At 28.8% G+C, this 17,431-nt stretch overlaps 3 protein-coding genes across 3 annotated transcripts in view; 1 reads left to right on the top strand and 2 right to left on the bottom strand.

The window, feature by feature from the left end:
- Nucleotides 1–7,517, bottom strand: part of LOC149054580 (E3 ubiquitin-protein ligase MARCHF3-like) — a 47,332-nt gene extending 39,815 nt beyond the window's left edge. Inside the window, exons 1-3 of the mRNA XM_089230140.1 lie at nt 7,484–7,517; nt 7,259–7,420; nt 7,006–7,195 (exon numbers count right to left, since the gene is read on the bottom strand). Coding sequence (XP_089086266.1) covers nt 7,006–7,195; nt 7,259–7,420; nt 7,484–7,517 — 386 coding nt within the window. The remainder of the gene's footprint in view (nt 1–7,005; nt 7,196–7,258; nt 7,421–7,483) is intronic.
- On the bottom strand, nt 5,440–6,008 carry LOC149054581 (uncharacterized). Its single transcript, XM_089230010.1, has 2 exons — nt 5,996–6,008; nt 5,440–5,933 (listed from the first exon to the last, which is right to left on the bottom strand). The coding sequence occupies exons 1-2, from the start codon at nt 6,006–6,008 to the stop codon at nt 5,440–5,442; spliced, it is 507 nt and encodes a 168-aa protein (XP_089086136.1).
- Nucleotides 7,518–16,709: 9,192 nt separating the features above from the next.
- On the top strand, nt 16,710–17,139 carry LOC149054579 (uncharacterized). The gene has a single exon (XM_089229976.1). The coding sequence runs from the start codon at nt 16,710–16,712 to the stop codon at nt 17,136–17,138; it is 429 nt and encodes a 142-aa protein (XP_089086102.1). The 3' UTR covers nt 17,139.
- Nucleotides 17,140–17,431: the final 292 nt, after the last annotated feature.

Here is a 17,431-nt window from a genome sequence, read left to right as displayed (position 1 = left end):
ATCAATGGCGGATCCAAGAGGGGGTCTTGAGGCTTTCCCCCCCCCCCCCACCACACAGACCAGACCACTACAACTGTATTTTTACTTATATAAATATTTTAAATTGTGGTAATAACGCATTATAATTGATTACATAATATCTATTTTGGAAACCACTGGCCGTTATTGGAATGAAAACAGATAAAATTACTATTTTTAGAACTTATTTCGTTGTGTTCGAGATTCGACGAAAAACACGTTATCGAATATCGGGTATTCGGGACTCGGGTTATTATTTTCGCGACCGTGTCACTGTGAACAGCCCGAACGCGTTTCATTAAATATCAAAATCATATTGACATTTTGTGTTTTTACTTTTTAATTATGGATTTAATTACCAGAGTGAAACAAAAACTTATCAATTACACCTTCAGACCTGAAATTAATGTAAGTATCTACATTTATTTATTTAAAATATTTTGTTCAAGTGTTTGATCTAATTATTTAAAATATTATGCATAACATAATTTTCAATCGAATTTACTTATTGAAAGTATTTTATATTTTAGGTGTCGAATAATACTAATAATGCAGTTATGTATGACCGAGAAATTAGGGAAACTGTCTCAACAACCATTTCAATTAAAGACAATGTATGTATGTATATTCTATATAATATAATTACATAGATATTATATCATTATTGACATTTTTAAATATGAACCTATATTATTTATTTAACTGCTATAGAATTTGATATCAAATCAGATTGACGTAATTTGCTTTTGTTTTTCAACAAATTAAAAACATCATGTTGGTTAGGTAACGTAATTCGAATTGGTCGACATTGATTTGAGACCTTACCCAGGCGCAGTAAGTTAACTGGAATAACATCAGTGTCAATATGACGAAACACTTCGAGTATAGATTGCATTATCATTCGAATTGGAATCAGAAGACAGCTCAGGCACATTAAAGAAAATTAAATTTTGAAAATAATTGTACGTAATACCAACGGACGATGCTGATGCGACGAACGCTCGTATCGAACTGAATACGTATAGAGTATGAATACAATTTAGTTGCTGCTGAGGCCAAGTACCATAACCATTGTTATAATTATTTTTTGAGGCCTTCTGTAGGAGATAAAATTAGTCGTCCTGAAGATAATAATAGGTATTGTTTTTGTCAATGGAAGAAATATACGCATATCTTGAAAATAATGACGATTGTCAGTTTTCACAAGAATTAAAAAGTATTTGCAAAAATAAGGTTACAGATGATAAAACAATTATAAAAAAGTTGAATTTAAAATTATTATAACTGAAAAACATGACAGTGTACATCGGAAAAGTCTGTAAAATATAATAGATGAAGTTGTAATCCCGAGGAAGTTAATAGGTTTAACCAAAATGTGTATGGAGAATTCACAATATCAAATAAGAGTAGATAGTACATTGTCAGAAGCATTTGAAGTAAATACTAGCCTAAAACAAGGAGATGCATTGTCTCCAATGTTATTTAATTTAGCGCTGGAGAAAACAATTAGAGAAATGCAGAAGGAGCCAACAGGTATAACAATAGGGGAGCGAAAAATTCAGGTGCTTGGGTTTGCGGACGATTTAAACATTTTGGGAAAGTTGTTAAACGACACCAAAAGAGCAGCCAAGTCTTGGAACAAGCAGCCCGTAAAATAGGATTAAAAAATAATGGGGAAAAAACGAAGAGAATGAAATTATTAGAGAATGAAGAGAATACGGGCGATGATGATGAAGCCGTAGTGTTTGAAAAAGTTAACGAGTTCCAGTATTTAGGAGTCATGCTGAGTGTCAAATATGATTGGTCAAGAGAGATCGGAATAAGAATAACAAAGGCTGAAAGGGCAGCATTCGAACTAAGTAAGTTTCTGAAATCCAAATTATTCTCAAAGAAAACAAAGGCAAGGTTGTACACGGCTATAATAAAGCCCACGTTAACCTATGGATGCGAAACCTGGACAACCACTAGTAACACAGAAAGGAGATTAAGGACATTTGAAAATAAAATATGGAGAATAATTTGTGGTCCTGTCTATGATAACAAAACAGGTGTGTGGAAAAGAAAATTCAATCGGGAATTACAGGATGAGTTAGAACTGTCACCAGTCACTAGTTTCATTAGTGGCCAGCGAATACAAGGGCTTGGTCACGTAATGCGCAAAAGTGAGGAAGAGACGGTTAGAGCGGTGCTGGAATGGAGGCCTACGGGAAAGAGGCCTCGAGGACGGCCTAGAAAAAGATGGTTGGATACAGTAGAAGAAGACCTCAAGAAAATAGGGGTACGAGAGTGGAGGACATCAGTTAATAACAGAAAAGAATGGAGGCAGATCGTGATGGCGGTAAAATCTCTTAATTTTTGGATATAAACAACAGATAAACTCCTTTTAAAAATAATATTCCGGGTATCGGTTTTGTAATTTTTATGGGTTTATGTGTAAATATATAGGTACCTATATATATATATTTTTTTTTTTGTAGGTAATGATTGGTATAGGGCATTCATACAAAGATATCCATTCAATCCATCCATTCATAGCAGTTCAAAGATTATTTTAATGGTGATGAAACTGGATTCTCACTATATCCTAAAACCAAAACAATTATAACTCCAAAAGGAGCCAAAGATATTTATGAAGTAGCAGTAAGTAATTCTAAAGAAAATCTTACAGTTATTTTCACATTTAATGCTGCTGGTGGTATGTGCCATCCGATGGTAATTTATAAATATCAGAGAATCCGACAAGATATTGTAAATTCAGTTCCTCCCAATTGGGGAATAAGTCATTCCGAATCAGGTTGGATGAAATCTGAAGTTTTTTTTGAATTCATTGTGAATATATTTAAAGCTTTTGTAGTTGAAAAGGAGATACAATTTCCTATAATTTTATTTGTTGATGGCCATAAAAGCTATCTTACTTATCAATAAGCGAATTATGTTCCAGTTTAAAAATTATGCTAATAGCATTGTATCCAAACTCTACCAGAATTTTACAGCCAGCAGATGTGACTGCATTTCGAACACTTAAATCTAGTTGGAAAAAAGGTGTGATTGAGTGGAGAAAAGACAATAATATAAGTACAGCTGTAACTAAAAAAAATTGGCCCCTATATTAAAAAAGATAACTGATGAAATTGTTAAAACAGGAACTTTAATTAATGGTTTTAAATCTTGTGGATTGTTCCCTTGGCTCTTGGAATCTTAATTCTATTGATTTTAAAAACTGCCTTGATGCTTTAATTGTTACTTAAAAAAAAAAAAAAAACTGAATTAGTCAAAGAAAATTATTAATACTCAATATCAATGTCCTCTTACTCTTGAACAATTTTGTAATATTGTAAGTCCTGAATGTATTAAAAAGTTTGAAAATTTTAATGATATTGTTAAATTTACTGTTATTAGTGAAGAATAAAATTTCATGCATTATATAAATTGAATTAATTACTTAAATCTAATGGTAAAAATATATTAAATAGTGGTGTGTAGTATATTTCAGAGGCTGGTGCGATTTTATAGAAGAACAAAATGAAGTAACTATAATTGATGACAGTTTTATTGATAGTACTAAAGTTTTTCAAGATTTAATAGAGTAAAATAAAATGGATTTGTGTGTAGAAGTCAATAAAGAAAAAACAGATATTAATGAAATAGAAAATACAAGAAAACAGGATGAAATTGAAATTTGAATAGAGGAGAATGTAAGTTACACCCAGACATATAAATGGATATACTTTTCAAATCTCTCCATTAGAATCATGTCTTGTGTGGACTGTTATTCCAGTAAGGAAAGGTAAACGTAATATTGAAAGAGTACCATGTTGGATCATCTAAAATGTGGAAAAGTATAAACCAGTCTAAAAAAGATAAAAAGAAACAAATTGAGCTTGAAAAATAAAATTGGAAAAAAACAGAATCAATAATAGGTTAGTTAAACTGAATTCGGTCAATGATAAAAAATTAAAAACTGTTACTAAATCAAAGGTTTTGAGAAATATATTTAAAAAAGATATTGTATTTAAGAAAAAAAACTATCTGAAACTAACTAGTGTTGTGTTGGCTGAAAGTTTATGTAATGGTATAGCAACTGATATTGTTAAGAAATAGATAATGATATTCAAAACACATATGTAACCGCAGGACTTTGTTTTGGTTGTGGAAAAAATTTATATGGGATGTTGAAAGGGGTTGATTGTGCCTTGTGTTCACATATGCATCATTTGAAGTGTTTAACCACAGATGAATTCTGTGACATGGGTGAAAATAAACCTATTTACCAATTTGTAAAATATGCCAAAAAGACTTAAATATAAGTTAGGTACCTATAATACCTATTTTGATCTTAAATTTGTATTTATTAACTAAAACCTAAAGATTATAATGGTCTTTTTATAAAAAGTAAAAATATTAAGATAATTAATTTTATTTAAAAACTGATTGTTTTTATTTTTTTGTTTTTTTTATTAATTTCAATACCTACATTATTATTTGTTATGGTTATATCTTAAAGAGAATTTATTGATGTGATGTTAATCAAATTTCTAATTTTTATAAAATAGTAAATTTTTAAGTTTATGAATTGTGATAAAAATCCATTTAAAAACTGATTGTTTTGTTTTTTTTTTTTTTTATTATTAATTCCTTTACCTACATTATTACTTATGGTTTTAAGTAGGTATTGACCAAAAGTAAAATAGGTGTTTTCTTAATTTTTATATAGTCTTTAAATACATTATACGTTTAATAGTCGTTTGCACCAATACTACTTAAAAATTAAGGGTAGCTTAAGATTTGCTTAAAATTTAAGATTGTTGCACCATCATTTTATGTCAACTTAAATTTTCTTAAGTGAGGTTTAAACTAAACCAACGTTCAACTGTGTCTTAATTATATTAAACATTACTTTAGTAAAAAATTGTTTAGTTATATAATATGTTTTATTTTGTTCTAGAAATCAATCAATTGCCCCAGTAAATCAAATCTTATGTTTTTTAAGATTTTGTGCTATTAATAAATATTAATTAATATGTGCATTTAATAAGTATTGCAGATTTTATGGGATGTCATCTATCTACAGTATCTACAGTATAGTCTATAGAGTTGCAAGAGTAATTTCTATTCGGTAAATTTTATTTTTAGTTACTTTACGAGTATTTTTTATTTTGATTATCATAAAATTTTTTTTATGATTGCATTTCACGGATTACAGTAGAATTTGAATTGAAATCATTTGTTATTGATTTCCATGCATCTTCTTTTTGCTTCCACGAAACTGCATCGGTCATTTTGCTCTCTATTATGTGTTTGTATTTGTGACAAATGTTTACAAGCCGCAATTTCTCATCAGGGGAATAATTTTATTCGTGGTATGTATTTTTAAAACATTCACTGTCACATAAATCATAATATATATATATATATATATATTTAAAAATTAAACGTATGGCAAATTATTTCGAGCAATTGGAAATTAGTTATTATTTTACTTTCGTGCTGTACACAGGCATCATGAATTTTATTTTGTGTATTTTGGTTTTTTTTTCTTGTGTTTTTGTTCAAATGACTATAGCATTCGTCTAATTGCAAAGACCTCAAAACACTCCAGAAACTTGGATTAGCCGATCCAACCAATTTATTGAACGAACTGTTCCATCTTTCACTAAAATTATTTGTCCTGTGTGAGTTCTTAATTGTTTGGTGTCTCACATTCCAAATTTCAAGAGGGAATCTTGGTGCACCATTCTTTCCGTTAATATATGTTGATTCAAAATAAAATATTAATGGAAATAGTTCTGGAGTAAAAGTTAAATACATATTAACTATTTCATTAGGTATTTCTTCAACTGGTAAAAACGCTAAAGATGTTATCATTTTACATTGTTTTGCAATTTGTTCGTTATCTTTATACATTTTGGATAATCCTAAGTTAATATTTTAATACTTTTAATGCTGTGGCCTGTGACACCAAACACATGTCTCATACTAATCGCGATCATGATTCGCAATCTAAAGTTTTGAGCAATTTAATTTTATCTCATCTTTTAAGATATATTTTCCGGTTTATTTATACCGTACAAAACGTCCGCGATCGAATTTTACCAATTTATCATCACCGTACAAAGTGTCCGCGATCGATTTTTACCAAATTATATTCACCGTACAAAGTTTCCGCGATATGCAACTTAAACAATAGATAGTACAAACTGTCCGTTTACCGGTAATCCGAACGGGCTTGAGAATTATCTTATCGTCATAATATGTACATACATATGTATGTATTTATAAATATTTCTGGGAATAAAATTTTTCAATTATGTAGGACAAGGCATACTAATCCATAGTGGGAACCAATGTACAAAAAAAACATTAATTAATATTTTAAATAGTAAAGTTCATAATTATATTAATATTTTTATGTATTCATTGTCTGTTGAAATGACGAGTTTTTACACGATTAATAAAAATAAAAATAAAATTGATGTTTTTTTTAAAGCCATAGGTAATCCGAAAGACCCCTTTCCACAGTCTAGTTCAGATTATCGAGGGTATTACCACCTATAAAGAAAACTTGACTCAAGTTGGTAGTTAGTAAGACTAAATTCATAACAGCTTAACTCTTATATCTTTATACATTTTGTTGAAATTTTGTAAATGTTTGTTTTTTGTTGTTTAAATTGTTAGAATACCACAAATAAAGAAATATCATATATTATATATCATATATATAGTCATTATATTAAAATATTAAAGATGACGATAGTAACAAGTCATAATATAAGAAACTGAATAAGTCATAAAATTGAAACAAATTATTTGAGTTTCTAGAAATAATTTCAAAATATGTATAGTATAATTAAATATATAAATCATAAAACTGACTTTTTATTTCCTGAAAAGCAGCGGTTTTTGATTTGAACCCTTAACATGAACTTCGTCCAATTGTGCATCATAATCGATATATAGGTTTTAATTTTATACATAAATTATCATTACTTTGTAACCCGTCTGATTTTATATACAAATGTACAAATCTCACAAACACTAGAGCTGGCTTGTAGGAGCCATTTTTCCAAACATGTTCTATGAACCTTGGATATACTTCCCCGACAAAAGCAAGGGGAAATGCATTTATTTATTTCATCAAAATCGGATTGTAAACATATTCTACAAACACTCGGTGCTGCTAAATACATAGGAAAAGTAAGCACTTAAATTAAATAATAATTTTACTCATGTATAAATTTACTTGGAATCTCAGAGTCATTGAGTTTAGATGATGTAGATATCGATTTATCTGGTGTTGATTTATTATCCAGGGCTTCACTAAGAAGTTGTTCATTTATCGGTGAATTTAATTCGTTTTGTCTCGCATTAGAATACGATTCTTGATTTACTATATCGAGGGTATCTGAAAATTTCTGAAGAATATAAATATGTATAATTAAACATACAAAAAAAACATGATTAATACCTGGGATTAAAATATGTACCATGGCTTCTGTCATTTTATGCTCAAATTTTTAATACTATTTTATAAATTTTTAACTGATTAACTTAATCACGATTTATTTATTTACTTCAACCTAAAACTGTAATTATTGTCATAGAATCTTTATAATGTGTTTTTTATTTTATTTGTTACTATGGAATAAAAAAATGAATAAATAAAGAGTCAATTATTTTATTTATGATCCTCCTTTAAGAAAAAAACAAATTCTGTTTATAATTATAAAATAGGAATTAGAATATTAGTAGAGAAGAACAATGTTCATTCTGGCGCAGTTGGATTTTTTAAGCAGGAAAAAAAACATATTTCAACACTTTTTATGTCTAATTTAAAGCAATTATTTGTATACTTTTTTTATTCAATTGCGTGTACTCACCAAAAGCAACTGGCGCAACTGCGACATGTATGATTAAATTGACGTGTTTTACAGGTCGCAACAAGACTGAAAAACAACTCAAAGGTTTGGAAACTATTATTGAGCAACTCGAATTGTCTCTCTGTCTAGTTGCTAGTGTGAATAGTTGTGATTTTATGAATATTTCAATTATTTGATTATTACTCATGTTTATTTTAATAAGGTATAATACATTTTTAAGTGATCCCTCACTAACGGCTATATTTGAGTTCAGCGATGTTGGATTGACGGTTAGGTTTTTCAAAGGAGAAGTTGACAGAGTTTATGATTAGCACAACGTTTAAAAATTGTTAAATGTTTATTTTTTATTTATTTCATCAAAATCAATATCATAATTTCAATACAATAATCTAATTTCAAAAGTTAAATTATTACAATAATAGTGATAAGAGCTGATACGTATACCAACTGAGCAAGCTCGTTTCGTGGTATACGGAATTCCTATACATATTACTTATATAATGTAATAAAATAAAATGTCATGTGTCTTATACGATTGAGAATGATGTATTTTACTTCTCTAAATAAACATTATCTTATAATTCTATAACTAAACGATACTAATAGATAATCATTTATATTTACACATAGATACTTTTTAATAATTGATTTTTACACACTTTCTCATCTAGGTCATTTACTATTTTAGAAATTATATTTTTTACATTGGTTTTATTAGACTGATTTTCACATTCATACTTTATTTGACTCTTTACATCATTTCCTAAATTGTTGAATATAGTTTTGACCATATAATCGGGAGCACTTTTTGTACTGGATAATGATATTTAAGGTAATTTTATGTTATTACCTGTTCTACTGTCTATTATATCTATAGTATTAAGTATCTGCATTTGAAATGTTTTTATAAGTGTTTGTTTAATGTATAATTTATAGATTGATACTATGTTATTATTTAAAAAAATATCTATTGAAGGGTATGTTGGCGGTAACGAGTAGGCTACTTTTATGTCTGTTCTGCTGGCGCCTCTCCAGCATGTTATACCATATCATAAGAGTGAGTTACATAATGCCATATAAATTTGCCATACCAATGATTTCTTAAGAAAGCGAATTTTATAAAATAAGGAAATTAATCTCCGGATTTTATTTTTGATAAATTTTATATGCTCAGACCATTTCAGCTCCTGATCCATTATGACTCCTAAATATTTAAATTGTTGTACCATTTTAAGTGGTTTACAATTACAGATTGTTTTATTTGCGGAACATTGATGTAATATGAAGTTAACTCCAACTGGAAGCTGTGATCTTTTTGTAACTATCGGCATGTATACTGATTTATTTACATTAAGTGATAATAAGTTTTTTTCCATCCAGTTATATACTTGTAGTGATCACGTCGCCTACAGGTATCAGTAGTCAAGGATGATGTTTGGAAGGTGACTCTTGAGTTAATTACACAACGTAGAATTCTTCTTAATTAGATTAATTGTTTATTTATTGTGGTAAAACATATATTTATTTATAACATGAAAGCTGAATGTAAGTTAAGTATTCTGAATGATAGAATAAATTCGGTTTGACTCGAATATTTTCTAAGTTCAAAATATTGTTTATAAGAAATTTTCTAAGTCCAATAAATTAAATTAAACAACAGACTGGCGTGAAGGTGCTCTGGCTAGTCTGGTCAAGTCGCGTCTGAATACAGGCTGTTTCGGGGTCCCTTATATAGTGCTACCCTCTACTCCCCATAGTCTACTCGTTCTTGTCGCTGTTCTCACGGATGTGGTATAATTATCTAGACTGACGGAAATGTTACTCGCCCACATTCAAGCCAAATGTGCATCCCGTGCAGCTGCAGGCCTTGGTGATTGATATTATAATTAACATTAAGAGTATATATTATTATATTACATTTAAACATTTGGTTCTTTGAATTTTTGTAATGATGTATAAAACTACGTCTTGTGCACCCTTATTGAGGACATTTTATAGTCGTCTGTTCCCATGATTTAGTATGTCCCTAATTTTAATGATTTCCAGAAATGCTGTCCCTCCTACAATTACAAAGTTCGTCGCACCCTTCCCTAGATTGATGCGGCTGGTACCTAGTTGACCATGAAATATACAATGCGGAACGCTAGTCCATAGCACCTCCCCTCTAAAAAGTTGATTTATGTTTTTAAAGACAGAAATCAATCAATCTGTGTACAATATAGTTATGTTACAATAATATCTTCACAAGTTCAAACAACTTGTTTACAATACAATTTTCATTAATTTCATATTTTATGTTTTACATTCAATATTACATATGCATGAAGCATTTACAATTATATATTATTACATTTCATGTTTGTCATTTTTGATTACAATAGTATTTTTGTTAGTACAATAAAATATATATTTTCGTATTACAATAAGTCTACGATTTAGTTATTACATTAAAATATGCGGTTAGTATTACAATATATATATTTCCTTTAATATGTTAGTATATTTGGTTAGTGTTAGTTTTTATATTAAGTGTTACTCACCCCTTTATATAATATTAATTCCCATAATCCCCTATAATTACATTAAAATATATCATTCCCATATGTTTTCTTATTTCTATGTGAATATAAGGTGATTAAATAATACATTTTTCTTTTTTTCTTTTTTTTCTTTTTTTTCTTTTTTTTTTCTTTTTTTTTCTATAAAAAAATACAATGATTACGATGAACGACTATTTAAAATGGTAAGTCAATACAACGAAATGACATCTCTGAAATATTTAAGGGGAATTGCCCACAATCTTAAATTTTAATATTTTTTTATTATTTTATTTTAATTTTTATTACATTAGTTACCTACTCAATTTATTTAATTTTGCTTAATTTTATTACATCACCCAATCGTCCGTAACCTTGAATTATAATTTAACATATTATATTATTAAATTGTAATATTAATTTTGTAATACATTTTTATTTTCTGTTTTTGTGACAAATATTATTGTATACACGTAAAAATCGCTGTATTATACTTGTAATAAATAATAATAATAACATATTATGATTACAATAACATATTTTTATGGGAGAAATTTCCATTAAAGATATTTTTAACAAGAGATATTTTAAATCGGAGATATTTTGACCGGAGATATTTTTGCGGAGATATATTGACCGGTCACCTCATCAACCAATAGTTTTATAAAATGTTCATCGAAAAGCATAAAAAAATAATCTATAGGATTTTGTTTGCCTTCTATCGAAACCAACAATTCATTTTTTTTTTTTATAAAAGTAAATTAGACAATTCAATTTCCTCCTCTTGCCAACTATACCATCATTATTAATATTAATTGTTGATGATTGAGTATTTACACTTGGTACATTATTCGCGATCTGACTATCACTCTCAAAATCGTCAGACACTTGTTCAATATTTTCAAATTCATATTCGCTACCAGAATCGGAAAAATGATAATTTTCGCCACTATCAGAGTCAAAAAGCATCTGCTCAATTTGTTGTTCATAATTTCGATTCATACGGCAAAACCGTTTTGGTCGAGATGGACCGGGTTCATTCAATGTATTATCCATATTCATACAAGTAATACGAAAGTAAACGAAATAAATAAAAAAAATCGTTGTAAAGAAATAAAATGGATACAATTTAACTCTAAAATGTATAATAACGATACAATGTGAATACGTACGTGTTTCATCAACGATCGACGATGGAAAAAAGATTGCCACAATTATAAATTTCTTGAAAATTCCGATGATTAATTTGATAAAGGAGTAGTAAAAATCCCATAATAAATTAAAAATAAAATGAACTAAAAATAGAAATATTGATGTGCGATTGCACACACGTATCTAATATGTAACTAATAATATCTAATACGTAACTAATATGTATAGATAACTCTGACCGAAAATGAGATTTTTGACCGTAACGCTGACTAAATTATAGTGCATTGAAAAATAGTGTGCAGATGACGCCAATTGGCGTCATCCGCAGTGAACGTGTTAAGACACTTAGAGGCAGGTCGTAAAACCACTCATTGTCATTTAAAACAATATTTCAGAGTAAGGTCGTAACACCGCTCACCAACACCTTTATAGCATATAAACTGTATTTTTGTATCAAGTATTAATAAATTTTGAAAATAAAGAAATTATTACATTGTATACATCAGTATTTCATCTCTACGTTGATGTATGAATCGACGTCCAGTCGGGACGTAACAGAAAATTGGCGCTGTGGACAGGGTTTGATTTCCAAGAACGAGACAGAACAGCTGAAATATTTTTCATAAACATTTTGGATTCCGTCAACTTCAGACAACAGAGGCAACTTCACTCACGTGAATCATCATTGTAAGGAGACGTCTTTCCAACAATTCTGGAGAAATCGAGCTCATTTTGTCACAAATCGACAAACGGCGAGAAGATCAAGCTACGGGTTGAATACAGCAGTATTGTAAGCATAAATTTTATAACCGTCTCCTTTGGTCTAATGGTCCATCGTAGGTAAGAATTTTTATTTTTATTTTTTTTTTTTAAATTATGAAAGAGATTTTTTGAGAATTATATTGAAGTTTTATTGAGATTATATTGAGATTATATTGGTGATTATATTGAGATTATACTAAAAAAGAATTATATTGAAGTTTTATTGAGATTATTAAATGAGATTATATTAAAAGGATTATATTGAAGTTTTATTTAGACTATTAAATGAGATTAAACTGAGATTATATTAAAAATATTATATTGACGATTATTTGAAGTTATATTGAGAGTATAAGAGGAAAATTATATTGAAGAGTATATTGAGATTTTATCAAAGTTATAGTGAAGCAGATAAATAAAAGGTTATATTAATTAAAAATTTTATATATAGGTGTAGATATTATATTATTAGGTAAATAAGGATAAGTAATAAATCAAATAACAAATAAATAATTATAATTATAATTATATATATAATTAAGTATATGAGATAGGTATTAGTAAAAGATAAAAAAAAATATTTTTTTTTTAGTAATAATAAATAGATATTAATGAATTCCGATGAATTCGAAGCAATAGTTAGGGAAACGCTAGACAGAATAATTGAAATAATTGAAAACGATAATAGCATAAAATTGGTAGCAACTGAAATATATTGAGTTTAATAAATTTATAAAATAATAATGAAGTAGTTGATGATTTAGAATTATCTAATTTAGTAGAAAATTTAGACGTTATTACCGCGGAAATATTTAGTGAAGGTGAAAATAAAGAAATAAAAAAAGACCCAATATCTAGTGAATTGTTAAATAAAAGTTTAAGACTCATTAATTTAGAAGCATTTGAAAATAGTCCTACTACTAGCGCAACTCGTACAGGTCTACGTAGTAATAAAAATACCATTCATACTGAAAATACACCAACAAAAAGAATAGTAAAAAAGAAAATGACAGGAAGCAGTGAAGTTATGAAATCTTTAGGCGCCATCGACGCAATTAAATTAATTCCCACCTATTCAGGGCAAACTGAGATATACCCAATTTTAAGTGCATGCGAGGTAATAATAAATACAGTGGATGCGGAACAACATTCTTTTATGTTAAAAATGATAGCGGCTACCAAATTAACTGATAGGGCTTTTAACGTAACAAGGTATCAGGAAATAAAGGAATGGGGAGATATGAAAAAGTGATCAATTAAAATTTGAAGTAAAAACTAAAAATCCTTCCACCCTTGAGCAGACAATGCAGTTAGCCGTAATCGCCGATAAAAATATTAGAACTTACAATGACGTACAGGAAATATTCCGTTCAAATAATGCAAACTATAATATTCCGAGCCACAATAATAGAAATCCTAATAAAAATTTAAATTTTAACACTAGGCAAAATGAAAATCAAAACTATCGTAATAATTATAATTACACGGGAAGAAATTATGGTCAGAATACTAATAGGAACCAAAATTCTCGGAGCAACAATTTTAATGTTAAGCGTAGTTTTACGTGTAATCGCGAAGGCCACTTCTCTTCACAGTGTAGAATGAATAACAATTGAAATAATAATAGACAACCCAATCAGAATATTTGCACGCGACCACCAACCAATTACAATTCAGGAATTACCCTTGTGAACTTAGCGGTGCAATGATAATAGATAACTTTTAAAATGGTCTAACAAATTTGTTAGTGAGTTGTTAGAGATTGTTAGACAACTTTCAAAGTTTGTTAGACATTATTTTCGGCGCAATAATCTTTTTAACTTTTGCACTGCTATCTTCACGGCAGCAGTGCAAAAGTTTGTTAGAACATTTTTTTTTTGCTCAAACAACAAATCTAGGTTTGTTAGAGATTGTTAGACACTTTCAAGTAATTGGTGTAGGTTATTAAAAACAGTTTATTATATATATGCGCTTAATGCGACTTATCGTGACAACAAATTATACATATGCGCTTAATGCGACTTACAATAAAACAGTGAACAAAGTATAATATAAACAAAATACGAAGTCGCTGCAATAGCGGAAGAAAAATACAACTTACGTACAAAAAAGTATTTGTTGTCGCTTCAATAGCGAACAAACACGACAGCAAAAAACGACACAGCGGCAGACAGTTTGACGCCAACAACAACAGTAATGAACATATAAACAAGGGCGTTGGCCGTATAAAAGAAAAAAACAATAATGATAATAAATATGACAAGAACAATAAAAATCAGTGACAAGACAATAAAAATCAGTAATACGAAAGATATGCAAAATATGATAATAAACATATGCAGCAACGGGCTGACTAATAATTAAATAACATAATAGTAAACAAAGAGAATAAATACCTAGATAGTATAATAATATTAATAATTACACAATTAAAACATAACGAACGGAGTGGAGTGAAGGAGACTGGGAAGACGTAATTAGGACGGTGTCGTCAACCATATCGACGGGACGATAAGCGATTAGCTTTCGGCGCGAACAGCTATCATAAGATTTTTTATTTTTGTAGCACGTTTCTTTTTATAACCCATTCCTATTTTTCTTTTAGCTTTCATCGCGTTTGTTACTGCATACGCAACAATTTTCTCCTTTTTAGGAGTATCTATAGCTTTAAATCTCTCCCAAGCACGTTTTTCTAACACTTCATCAGCTTTATGTCTATCGTTTAAATTTTTACTAGATGCATACGTAATATCGTGATCAAGACAAGCAGTATCCAATGGATTTATTCCTATGTCACCACGATTTAATCTTTTTTTTAATTTTGTACCTGGTCCACAAAATTGATAACCTGGAACATGGGTTTCAAACGGAAGACTATTTATAAGAGAGTTTACAATACCTTTACCAGTCTTTTTCGATTTACACTTTCGAGTTGAACGCATCATCAATAACTGAATATAAAATAAAAATCTTCGAGTATTTATAAGAAAATGGATTTAATTGAACAGAAAGATAAATTAGAAATAATAAACGTAGATACAAATATCGAAAAATCCATCAAGACATGGTTCGTTATTACCTGATGCTATACGTGCTATATTATATGGCCCTAGTGGATCAGGTAAAACAAATATAATGTACAATCTAATCACACATAAAAACTGGTTAAGATTTGAAAATATTTATTTATATTCTAAAACCTCTAATCAAGAAAAATATGTTTTGTTAAAAAATATAATGGATGATATACAAGGTGCTAATTTGTTCATATTTACAAACGCAGATAAAGTTATAAAACCAAACTTAACTAAGAAAAATTCTATTATAATTTTTGATGATGTAATATGTGACTCACAGTCTGTTATTAGAGAATACTTTAGCATCTGTAGACATTCAGGTGCTAGCTCTGTATTTTATTTAGCACAAACATATTCTAAAATACCAAAACAGTTGGTAAGAGATAACTAAAACTTTTTAATAATTCTGAGACAAGATGATATGAATTTACGTCATATATTCAATGATAATTCGTCGACAGATATGGATTTCTCAGAATTTCGGAAAATTTCTCATTTATGTTGAAATCAATGTGATTATGGGTTTATGGTTATTGATAAAATTAGAGAAATGAATGAAGGAAGATATAGATGTGGTTTTCATACGTTTATTAAAATAAAATAATTATATATAATACAAATATATATAATGTAATATTGTTATTTTCTACATAGTCTTGCCAGTGGTCATACGATACAGTAATATTGAGTTTATTATTTACTATGAACAAAGAAAAGGTTTTGCTGAAAAAATTAATAATATCAAAAAAAAAAATATATTAAACGAAAAATAATGGAAATGAAACGTGGTATTATAGATTCAGAACTATTTCCGTGAAGCATTTAAACCAATAACTGAACCACTCAGTACAAAAATAGAAAAATATACATCGTGTAACTTACAACTAGCTGATTATAAAAATGCAGAAACCTCATACACTAGTGGTGAAAATGAAGATGATGAATTAAATTCAACATTTGTAAATTTTTTTGAACGTCCTAAATCACAACGTTATGATAAATCTTATGGTTTACATTATGGTAGAACTAGTGATTCTTACAAAATAGGAGATTACTCTGTAACTTTTAGCCATGGTAACTTACAGCTGCTTAATAAATACTACCCATGGACATTAGGACTACAGTCTTTATTATGTGAGAAAGAACCAAAAAATACAACTATACAAGATATGGAATCTTATTACGATATTTTGAAAACTTCTCGAGTTCATTTAAAAGCGGATGGGAAACCAAAAACCTCAAAGTTTCATAAATGGGCGACCGTTGTAAAACCTCTCTACGAAAGAATGAAAAATGAAGAAAAACAGATAAACGAAGAAATAGCTAAAATTAATAACTCTAGAGCTCCTCGGATAAGCTTTAAAGAATTAAACGAACATTTATCTAGTTCGAGTGCTAAACGTAGTAATGTTCATAATAATACAACCATAACAAATGAACCATTTGATTTTAACCCTACAGCAAACAGTTCTATGTCTGTAGATCCTCCAGTTGAAAATATGTTTAATTTTACTGCATCACCACATGCTAAGAAAGGTTCTGGTTTATATAAAGATGTAATACCTCAAACACAGTTAGTTTATTATGATGATCCAAATGAATTAGTAACTAGATTAAATCTTTTAACATCATCACAAAGAGTTGGTAATACTGGCGTTAGTAATGAAATCATATCTATTTTAGAAGAATTACGTGAGAGGAATATTATAGTATAATGACAACCTTAGAGAATATAGCTAATGAGCTACATCGACCAGCGAGAAAAATATTTCCTAGACGTAGCGTAATTACACGGTTTAAAGATGATCTCTGGCAAGCTGATTTAATAGACATGCAGTCACATTCTAGACAAAATAAAGGTTTTAAATTCATTTTAATCATAATTGATACATTTAGCAAGTATGTGTGGATAGAAGCACTGGAAAATAAAACAGCGAAGGAATGTACAAAAGCTATGTTTAATATATTGAAAAAAGCTAATCCAAAATTGTTACAGGCAGATAATGGT

Source organism: Diuraphis noxia, unplaced genomic scaffold, assembly GCF_037042655.1.
Source record: "Diuraphis noxia isolate RWA-SAM2 unplaced genomic scaffold, SU_Dnox_SAM2 contig0006, whole genome shotgun sequence".
Taxonomy (NCBI): Eukaryota; Metazoa; Arthropoda; class Insecta; order Hemiptera; family Aphididae; genus Diuraphis; species Diuraphis noxia.
This window is presented reverse-complemented; position numbering and strand designations above follow the sequence as displayed.